This window comes from Rhinopithecus roxellana, unplaced genomic scaffold (assembly GCF_007565055.1).
Source record: "Rhinopithecus roxellana isolate Shanxi Qingling unplaced genomic scaffold, ASM756505v1 contig2969, whole genome shotgun sequence".
NCBI lineage: Eukaryota > Metazoa > Chordata > Mammalia > Primates > Cercopithecidae > Rhinopithecus > Rhinopithecus roxellana.
In genome coordinates this window covers 2,284-13,543 of record NW_022142312.1, presented here as the reverse complement: position 1 = coordinate 13,543, position 11,260 = coordinate 2,284, and the positions used below count along the sequence as shown (strand labels likewise).

The 11,260-nt window shown below is 40.3% G+C and overlaps 1 protein-coding gene across 1 annotated transcript; it reads right to left on the bottom strand.

Annotated features, from left to right (window-relative positions):
* Positions 1-264: 264 nt before the first annotated feature.
* LOC115895837 (coiled-coil domain-containing protein 190-like) lies at positions 265-5,087 on the bottom strand. Its single transcript, XM_030926431.1, is given in 5 exon segments — positions 265-705; positions 707-781; positions 783-822; positions 1,093-1,219; positions 4,901-5,087. Coding segments are annotated over 5 exon segments (870 nt in total).
* Between the last annotated feature and the right edge of the window lie 6,173 nt (positions 5,088-11,260).

Sequence of the window (11,260 nt, the reverse complement as noted above, 5' to 3'; positions counted from 1 at the left end):
ACATCCCTTAAAAAGCACTTTCAGAAGATTCATTCCTCCCCTCCTTTTTCATATATTAGCATTGTTCATTCAAGAAATATTATATTCCCGGAAAAATAATAGGAAGTTTAAAATAAAATTGTAATTCAATTATGTTGTTTGTCTTTCTCTGTATTGCTTAATATAGCCATTTGAGGAGCACATTTCCTTAGCAATAATGGAATATGTTATTATCAGGCTATGTTAAATGGTTAGAGAGGAAGAAAACTTAGAAGGCACTCTATTTCACACTCCTCGCCTGCCTTCCAGGGATTCCCCATGCCCAAATACCTCCCCAATGCTAAGCAACCTCTCAGACTCAGGGGGGACCCTGTGCCGGAGATAATGCACATTTCTGGCCTTTGAAAGCAACTCTAAGAAGGCTGGCTTTGTGAACTCGCCTTCGAAGCTTCCTGCACGTTCCATGTGATTTGGAGGAATTTGTTTTCCAGTGTTCCCATCTGGCTTTAGAGCAATATCTTTTGATCTGGTCTTATCAGCATGTGCCATTCCACTGTTATGAGCTGGGCTGGAACTAGGACCTTGTTCTATGGTGTTGGTGGAAACCTCTTGATTGTGGCATAGAACAGAGATGCCCTTACTGGAGTCTACGTCCTTAGGTGGATTCACAGAATCTTTCTCTTGGGCTTGTGGTTGCTCTTTCATGAAGCAGGCAGTTCTGTTATTTTTGAGAGAGTGGCTGCTCTTTGCTCTTCATGGAGTCTTTGAGGCCAGGATCATGTGAAGGAGGCAGCTGGGACTTTGCTTTTGTATGTGTCTTGGGTCATACGGGTTGCCAATGCTCTGAGAAAGGAGATAAAAGAAAGATCTCTGAAAACCAATAAAGAAGCTCTTCTTTAGATCTTTCAACTTACTAGAATGTAGTCCTCTTCAGTATCAGCCAAGGTAATATAGGTGGGAATGGGGTGGAGGGTGAAACTGAATGGTAACAATGTAGGGAAAATGTCTCACTTAAGAAGGGGAACGGAGCATTTCTTCAGGAACAGTTTAAAGAGGTCAGTTGGGAAGAGGGACTTAATGTCATACCATGAGTTTAGTAATCAAAGTTCTTACCTCATTTTCTTAGCCTGTGGGGCTCTGTGCTTCTGCCCTCCTTGTGGTGAGAACATGAGAACATCATCTGGTCTCTTCTGAATTCCATTCCCCAAATAAGAGGAGAACTTTTTCTTCATGGTTTTTGCTTGAGTTAATTAAGAAGTGTTATGAGTTGGATTGTGTCCTTAAACTTTTTACTTTCAAGTCCTAACCCTCAGTACCTCAGAGCGGGACCTTATTTGGAGATAAGATCTTACAGAGATAACAAAATTAAATGAGGTCATTAGGGTGGGTCCTGATCCTATATTACTGGTGTCCTTATAAGGAAAGGAACTTAGAACACACAGACACATACAGGGAGAGCACTAAGAGACACAGGGAGAAGACAACCATCTATAAGCCAAGGAGAGAGGCCTGCAAAGAGCCTTCCCTCACAGTTTTCAGAAGGAACCAACATGTCTGACATATTGATTTTGAATTTCCAGACTCTAGAATTGTAAGGCAATACATTTCTGTTGTTTAGGGCACCCAGTTTGTAGTTCTTTGTTATGGCAGCCCTAGAAAACCACATAAGAAGAAGAAAAAGAATTCTGCAAACTGGGCTTTTCAGAAAACCAATGTGTATAAACCTTGGTGTATATTACACATTAGGTTCATCTGGTGTGATAGATGGGAAAGGAAAAATTTAAAGCAGTTTTCCAGTGTTTACCTAGTATATGTTAAAGAGGATTTAGAAACACTAAGATCAGAGGTTTAAACTGGCTAAGCCCGTGGAGGTTTCCTTTGAACATTTTACTTGGCAACCACAATGTTTTCAAAAACAAAATGACTGGGTGTGAGTGGATTGTCTCCCTCACTGCAATTATGTGACCTCCTATCCAACTGTGAGTTTTGCAAACTGCCAGCCATGACTAAGTGGACTTTTCACTTGTTGAGTTGATGTTTTAGCATCTTGCAGACATAGCTGCTATGGAGAACTCAATTAGTTTTTAAGACATCTCATGAACTGGTCATTTAGAATTGAAAGTCTTGGACTAGTTTTGCTCATGGGAGAGAATTCTTTAAATCTACTGTTCTGTTAATAGGCACCAAGCAGAGGGAATATGACCAAATAGGGAACCTAGAATTCACATTGAACTCCTAATACTCTTTCATATGATCGCTTCTTTGTGAAGCGATCAGAACAAGGAAGAGTGTTTTGTGAGCCTCTCCTCCTTTGTTTTCTCCTTGGGGTCTTTTGTAGGGGTCTCTTACATGTAAGAACTTCACCTATTCCATATAAACTGAGGGATTTTGAGCTACTTCTCCCAGTAAGGTCTGTCTTCTGAAGTTTAGACCTACAGGGACAATAGGTTGAGAAATGAACATATCTTTTCTTTGAAACTTGATGTTTCTCCAATGTTCTCTCTGTGAAGGTATGGTACTTCTACCCACCCAGTTACCAGATTTGACAAGCTCATTTGAGCACCCACTTTGTGCCAGGCAATATACTTGGATTCTGGTTTTCTTTATCCTTGGACATATATTAAGTCTTAAAGCTCCAACAATTCTACTTTCTAAATATCTTGAGATGCTCATCTTCTCATTTTCTTCACCTGACCAATGCCCTAGTTTAGGCCTTGAAACCATGGCCTGAACTTTGTAATTCTATCAGGTCTACTCTGACTATAGCCTGAGGTCTATTTTACCTTAAACTTTGCACCCAGAATGATCTTTTTACATTTGAGCATGTAATTTTCACCAGTCTCAAACCCTACAGGGTGAACTCTTCAACTCTTTTGCTAGACCTGTGAAGTCATTCATGATTGGATTGGATTGGAGACATTGGCTACTTAGCGTTGTCTCTGAAAACTGCACCTACAACGTTCTCCTCTTCCCCACTTCCATGTCACATGCCTGAAGTACTGAGCTATTTGAGGCAAGCAGTGCTCATTTATGTGCCTTTGTACATACTATTCCTTCTGCCGGGAGTGGCCCCATTCCATACGTCCTCCTGACAAACTTCCTACCCTTTCCCCATTCTCCTCCTCCTCTGAGATTCTGCTCACACACTGTGTCTTTGGGAAATCTTAGCTAAAGCCCTTTGATAGACACAGGAACCTTTTTATGTTCCTGCCCTACTTTGCAAAGAACTCAATTAGCAGTTTTGATAATCATTTTTTATAAGCAGAACTACTCTCCAATTTAAATATGAGTACTTTGAGGGCAGAGACCATGGTTTTTCATATTTGCATTCCAGACTCTACCTGAGTAGCTGTTTTGCAAAGTCTGGTCTGAAAAACACCTGTCCCAGAATAATCTGCCTTAGTATCATCTTAGTTAAAAATGTGGATTTTTAAGCCTAATTTCTAACCTGCTGACTCAAAGGACTGGCAATATGCATCTTAAATAATCCACTCACTGGCATAGAATTGAATCTCAATAACAATTTCATTTAAATGAATCATGGAAAACTATTGCCTAGCACAGTGCCTAAGAAATATTGAGACTTAATACATATTGCTTCCTTCCTGTATCCCCAATTTTACTGTCAAGAAGTCCGAGGCTTAGAGAGAATATGACTTTCCAAAGGATATGGAGGCAGAAGCACTGAATCAAAGTTTTCTACCTCCTGATTCATACTGTTTCCAATCCAACTCTCTACTCAGCAAGGACAGCCACTTACTAGGGCCCGGCCTTTTGTACACCTCCTGAGAGTAGCCATCTGATCTTCGGTGTCCTTTTTGAATAAGAGTGGGAATCAACCAAATGGCTTCTAAGACCCTTTTTCCAGTATGTGAGCTCAAATTCTAGGTTGGTTTAAGCATTTATTGCAGACAGGGAAATTGAAAGCAGAGGAGTTCAGTTAGTTGCTCAGAGTATTCTTTCAACCCCAAAGCTGGAGGTTAGAAAGAATTCCCAGGCTAGACATTTGGCTATTACTCTTGGCATTTATGTCATGTATAAGCTCTGTTGACCTGAAATATTTTATATTCATTTATAGCACCTGTCCTTCCTCTTGAACATGCTCTGTCCATTTCAGACTCCTGAGTTCTGGCACTTGCCTTCAGTAAGAAAGGATGTAGTCTTCAAGAGCCAAGATATTTCTTTCCTGTGCTGAATTTTTAAGTAATATTAAAATCTAATTATTTTAATGATGAACAAAGGAGAACTAGTTTCTACAGACTGTACAACTGCGACAATTTTCAACAAAAACAGTAGAAGGGTTTCAATTGTGTAACAATTTTTAATTGATAAGAGTGTGCACTTATATAGCACTTACTTTATCCAAGTGCTCACTGAATCCTCAAATAACTTCATAAGGTAGGAAATACTTTTATTTGACATTGGAGGAAGCTGAGGTACTAATTCCAGAGACATTTTTCTTTCCTTTCTTTTTAAACTTTCATAAAGTGGGCTAGGACAGCGACTTGCACATTAGTAACTGCTCAATAAATTGTTGTTAGATCCAAAGAGAAAGATTGGATATCAAAAAATCGGTGAAGCCAAATCAGGCCCAGATAATGAAAGAAAATAAAAATGAAAAATAAAATTTAAAAGTAGAAAACAATGGATTTAAGCAAGAAAGAGCTAACTTGAAAGATGGCAGTGACTGCAAGCCTGAGAAATGTTAGCTCAAGAAGGCTTACCAGTAGGCTTGCTGGGGGGGAGCTATGCAATTGACGGGGGAGGGACAAGGAAGGCTAGACAGCCTAAAATCCAGGCTCTGATCAGAAGCTCTTGCTGTCTTGGCACTCAGGGCTCTGAAAGGGCCTCAGCGGAGTGATGGGCCCACTGCCCTGCTGTGCCTCTGGGGCATCATCCTCTCCAGTCCTGAAACTCTTACCTTGCTGCAACTTCTGCAGTTCTTTTTGGAGCTGCCTCTGCTCCCAGGTCAGCAATTTCACATGGTAGAGGCAGATATCCTCCAGTTTCTGCAGCCTTTGGTCCAGTCTGGCTTCAGCCAGCTTGACATTCTTCCTCTCCAAATCAAAGTGCCTATACAATTGTTCCCTGACCATGTGCCTCTCCATCTTCTTTATGGTCTAGAGACAATAAGGCATCACAACTAACCTGATCAATGGAAGACTGAGATACTGACCCCTGGCTTTTAATCGGAGATCAGTGGTTGAACCTGTGTATTTCTGAAACCACAGGTGCCTAGTCAGATGAAATCACACTATTGTTAAATGAGTTTCCAGAGTAACACAGAAGGATTGAGGGTAGTCATTCCTCTGAGCCTCAGCCTCCTTGTCAATAAAATAGTGATGCAATACAATAGGCTCCCCAACACAGCTCCCAGTCACATTTGTGTGACGATCAAGTGAGATGGGTAAGAACAACTCTTTGGGAAAAAAAAGGCAGCCTACATATATAAGGCATTATTGACCCAATAAGAAAAGCCTCTTTTACTGTTCTTAAAGGCTCCCAAAGAGGCTGCTCAGAGGTCTGGAGAGGATTTTGGAACTTAGGACGTGGCCATTCCTTCCCGCACCCTGCCAGTTCATTAATTCACACATGCATAGGTTCATTCAGCCTATAATACTACTGTATGCCAGGTGCTATGCTAAAAGCTAAGAGTAATGGTGAATGAGACACAGTTCCTACTCTCAAGGGGCTTTCTCGAAAAGCGGAAGATTGGGGTATCCTGATTATAAAGTAGAACAGCATCTACGATGAGTAGTCTGGGCAACACCAGGGAAGCTGCTTAGATTGGGCAAAAGCTCCTCTTCTCATCCTCACCCATCTTCTCAGACTTTAGATGCTCTCCTTCCTCCATGTACCCTGATGTCTAAGCCCACACCTGCTTCTTTCTCCTCTAAATAGCACTAAGTAGGGACACATTTGTCTCTCGTTTGAGTCTCTCTAACACTTTTCTCAGAGCTCAGACCACAACATGTGCTCAGGATATAAACAGATTGCTGTCAATAAAAGTTTTGGTGATTATAATACAGAAAAAAAGCTTAACATCAAAAAGGAGGAAAAGGTCAGGACAGAGGAAAGAAATACATTTTAAGGTACTTGTTTTAGAGTCTAAAGCATAGACTAAAACTTTTGTTAAAGAACAGGGCCAAGTAGAACTTACCTCCAAATCCAGGGTTTTCACCATCAGACTATGTCTTGTTTCTTTTGCTATGTTAGGCTGAGTCTGGATTAATGAGCTTATTTTTCTTCAGTAAACTTAGGAGTCTGGTGTTTAGAAGAAAGGACAGAGGGAGAACCCGTTGGAGAGGGCTGTGAGGAGAATGTTAAATACACTTGAAAGCTCTCTTCATCCCTCCCTACCTCCCCTGGTCAAGAATGCTAGCTCTCTGGGCCATGGCACTAATCCTGCTGGAGAGGCCAGAGCTCTAAAGAAGCTCTGTCGGTAAAGAAGCCTGCCAGCTCTAGCCTGTCCAAGAGGGGTCCACCAGCGGCTCTCCTTCTTGGGCTGTGTCCATGGAGCCAGGAATGAAAGCAAGGAGTGGTTGTGTTCTCAATCTCTCTCTCCCCCACCCTTTCTCCTTTCCCTCCTTTTCTTTTTTTCTCTCTTTGCCATACCTCCCTTCCCTAACCTTCATTCCTACTTCTTGAAAACCAGGTCCAGCCTCAAAAGAAAGCACCCTGTTTTTTCTGTCATGACTGTGCACACTTCGTGCAGGAGAGAAGTTAATTTATTTTGTATATTGCACACCGTAGTGACCTTCTCCAGGCCCCTCTCCACGTCCTCAGAGCACTTTGGTGCTTATCAAGATTTTCAAAGTGGTGAAAGCAGCACTAAGCAAAGTAAAATTAAAATCAACTTTTGTGTGCATATGTTGAACAGGCTACAGTAGAAGGCTGAGCAGAGCCATTGTTTATATGACAAGATATTGAGTGGGATTTTTACTGTTTGCCTTGGAGCTCCATCTGAAAATAAGAGGCACTGATATTCCACAGTCTAAATAGAGCTGCCAACACTGGGGCCTGGTAATCCCCCAGAGTTTACTACTGACATGCAGGCAGCTAAACAGGACCTACTAACCACAATCATTGCCCAGCAAATAAGTAATCTAAGGAGATTACAGGGGATAGCAGGGAGGAAGAAACATGCTACTCTCACAGTGGGAGGTAGTTCCTTTCCCCATCCTTTCTCATGAGGTAATTCCTCACCTCCAGAATTTAAATGAATGAAGTGGGATTCCAGGAAAAATTTTCTGGGAGAATGAGATGCTACACAGGGTGAGACCGGGATTGGGATCGTACCCCCAGCTAGAGGATTGTTGACTGCAGAACAATAGAGCAGTCCCCATTCCATCCCTTTGTTGCCACTATAGCTGATGATAGTGAGGGATTTCTTAGAAAAGCTTGGTTCCTGCATGTCATGTTGAGAGGGAACTGAAGAGGAAAGGCTTGCAGAATTAATCTATGGCTGAAGGGCAAGAAGGAGCCTTAGTATGGAGTGCCTAGGAAAAGAATGGTGGCCAAAGCCATCCTAGTTACTCTCAGCCCTCTGAGAATGTCAGAGAGGACCTGGGTCCATGGGAGGGAGCAGAGGGATTATATGAGGTGACGGAAACCATGGCATAGTCATCACTTTGCTCTTCTTGGAAGGCAGTGCTTCATCCGGAGGGGAAATGGAATCACAGGCAGGGCCAGAAGGAGGCAGAGACAGAAGGGATCTGAGTGAAGATGAACTCCCTCATAAAACCACACATCTCAAAGCAGAGGACATGAAAACACAAAGAATAGACAGAAAAATCTATCTATGGGAACGTGGGAACACAATAATAGATAGGAAAATGCCAGTCATGCCTGCATCACAAATGTGGCAGTTATATAGGAAGATCTCTGCCTCCTCCATTCTCTCCTAGCCCATGACCTTAAAATGGTTAGTGTTGAAAAGACAAGGGAGAGTAAGTATACAAAAAGATCATGCCTTTTCCACTCCAAGGCTTGGAGAAGGAAGAATGATACAGCAGATAATCCTCCTTTCCCATCTCCAAACATCCTGGAGTCCAGTGAAGAGGGTTTTAAATTAGTGTGAAATTGGAGCTTCAAAGCAGAATGGATTTTTTTTAAACAAAATATCAAGGAATGTGTAGAATCTGCCCAGGATATCATTAAGGAACAAGAAAGAAAATCAGCAAAGATAGTGATTGGAAGTGTAAAACTATCATTCTCAGATTATGTCCTTGCTTCCACTACCAGAGAAAGAAGTAGTTCAAACTGTTCAGTAAAGTGGTTTTGATTAAAATAAAATTTTACAGAATAGATTTTTAATGCACGTTCATGTAGTTTTCTATGATTTTCTCTGTTTTACATGGAGTCACATCCTTTTGTAGTCAAAACATATCTGGAATCAAATAATCTGCCATTTATAGAATATGTGACTTTAGTCATTAATCCTGTCCTATCCTTTGGTTTCTTTATTTGTAAAATAGGTTAAAAGTATCTTTATCATAGGTTTTCTGATAGAATTGAATGAAATGATGAATTTAAAGTAATTCGTGTATAGTAGATGTCCAATAAAAGTTAGCTCCTGATTTTCAGCAAAGATGGAGTAATGGGAACTAGATTTACTTTTCTACATGAAACAATTTAAAAAGCAGAAAAAAGTCATGAAATTAAAAAAAATTGGATATCAGTCAGAACAGATGGTGATCCCTGAGAGAGTGGAAACAAACCAGGGAATCCTTATTATTGCTACAGCTTACTGACTAGAAAGGGTTTCCAGACCACAGCACAAGAATTGAGCAACCAGGCAGGGGTTCCTGACTTGAGGAGACAGAGGTATAAGTTCAGAGAGACCCAGGTATCCAGAATTAGCAGGGTAGAGCAGTAGATCCAAGAAGCTCAATGAGGCCAGGCGCAGTGACTCGCCTGTAATCCCAGCCCTTTGGGAGGCCAAGGCAGGTGGATCACAAGGTCAGGAGTTTGAGACCAGCCTGGCCAACATGGTGAAACCCCGTCTCTATTAAAAAGACAAAAATTAGCTGGTTGTAATGGTGGCCGCCTGTAATCCCAGCTACATGGGAGGCTGAGGCCAGAGAATTGTTTGAACCTGGGAGATGGAGGTTGCAGGGAGCCAAGATCACACCATTGCACTCTTGGGTGACTGGGTGAGACTCCATCTCAAAAAAAAAAAAAAAAAAAAAAAAAAAAAAAGAAGCTCAATGAATCTCAAGCAAAAGATATATGAATTAAACTACTCCAAGGTATATAAAATAAAATTATTTTAAAAAGTAATAAAGAGATACCCTTAAAAACAGCCAAATTTAAAAAGATACATTATATACAGAGGAACACAAATAATTACACAGACTTCCTACCAAAAATGATGAAAACCAGAAGACAGTGGAGCAAAACTTTTAAAGTTCTGAAAGAAAAAATCAACCTAGAATTCTATACTCAACAAAAATATCTTCAAGAGCAAAGGAAAATTGAATAATTTTTCAGTCACACAGAAGCCTAAATAATTCTTCAACAACAGACCTACAGTTCAAGAAACGTTAAAAGTAATTTTTCAAGCAAAAGAAAAATTCTACCTGATGGAAATCCAAATCTACACAAAGAAATAAAGAGCACCAGAAATAGTAAATCCATGAGCAAGTATAAAGACTATTTTTCTTATTATATAAATCTCTTTAAAATGTAATTAACTGTTCAAAGAAAAACAAAAAATGTAGTGTGAGATGTATAGCATGTAAACATGTAAACAGCATGGGAACAGTAGTACAAAATTCACGTGAGAATAAATGGAAGTTTACTGTTACAAGGTTCTTATATTTGCAGCATTATCATATGACTTGAAGGTAGACTGTAATGAGTTAAAACTGTGTATTCTACACTCTAAAGCAACCACTAAAATGATATAACAAATAATGATAATAAATCAACAACTAAGGTAACATTGAATTATGAAAAATGCTAAACTTGAAATAAAGCAGAAAAATAGGAAAGAGGAAAAAAACTATGAATAAACAAGAAATAAATGGCAAGATGATAGATTTTAAACCCAAATATATTAAGAACCATAATAAATATAAATGGTCTCGGCCGGGCGCGGTGGCTCAAGCCTGTAATCCCAGCACTTTGGGAGGCCGAGACGGGCGGATCACGAGGTCAGGAAATCGAGACCATCCTGGCTAATACGGTGAAACCCCGTCTCTACTAAAAAATACAAAAAACTAGCCGGGCGACGAGGCGGGCGCCTGTAGTCCCAGCTACTCGGGAGGCTGAGACAGGAGAATGGCGTGAACCCGGGAGGCGGAGCTTGCAGTGAGCTGAGAGCCGGCCACTGCACTCCAGCCTGGGCGGCAGAGCAAGACCTCCGTCTCAAAATAAATAAATAAATAAATAAATAAATAAATAAATAAATAAATATAAATGGTCTCAATGCCCCATTAAAAGGCAGAAATTTTCAGATCAAATAAAACAACAAGGCCACACTATATCATGCTGACAAAGAAACAAATCGAAAACACTTTTGTAAAGTATGAAGAAATGAATAGGTTAAGAGTAAATGAATAGAAAAAGATATACCATGATCACACTAAATAAAAGAAATTAGAGACAGCTATATTTATCCCAAATAAAATAGTATTCAGAGTCAATAATTTAATAGGGATAAAGAGGGTAATTTCTTAATAATAAAGGGATTCATTCATCCACAATAAAATCCACAATATTTTGCACCTAATATGGGAAGCAAAAACGAATAGAATTACATGGAGGAATCAACAAACCCACAGCTATTGTCAGTGGCTCCAACATCCTTTTCTCAACAAGTTATTGAAAAAGTATAGAGAAAATTAGTAAGGCTAAAGGAAATTGAAACAACTCTGTCAACCAACTTGATCTAATTAACATTTATAGAATGTTAATTATACCCAACAACAAAATACTCATTCTTTTCCAGTGCATAATGAACATTTATCAAGATAGACCACAGGTGGGCCATGAAACAAGTTTTAATACATGTGAAAAATTAAAATAACAATGTATTCTGTTTTGCGTTGCTACAATGAAATATCTAAGGCTAAGTGATTTATAAGAACTGAAATTTGGCCGGGCGCGGTGGCTCAAGCCTGTAATCCCAGCACTTTGGGAGGCCGAGACGGGCGGATCACGAGGTCAGGAGATCGAGACCATCCTGGCTAATACGGTGAAACCCCGTCTCTACTAAAAAATACAAAAAACTAGCCGGGCGACGAGGCGGGCGCCTGTAGTCCCAGCTACTCGGGAG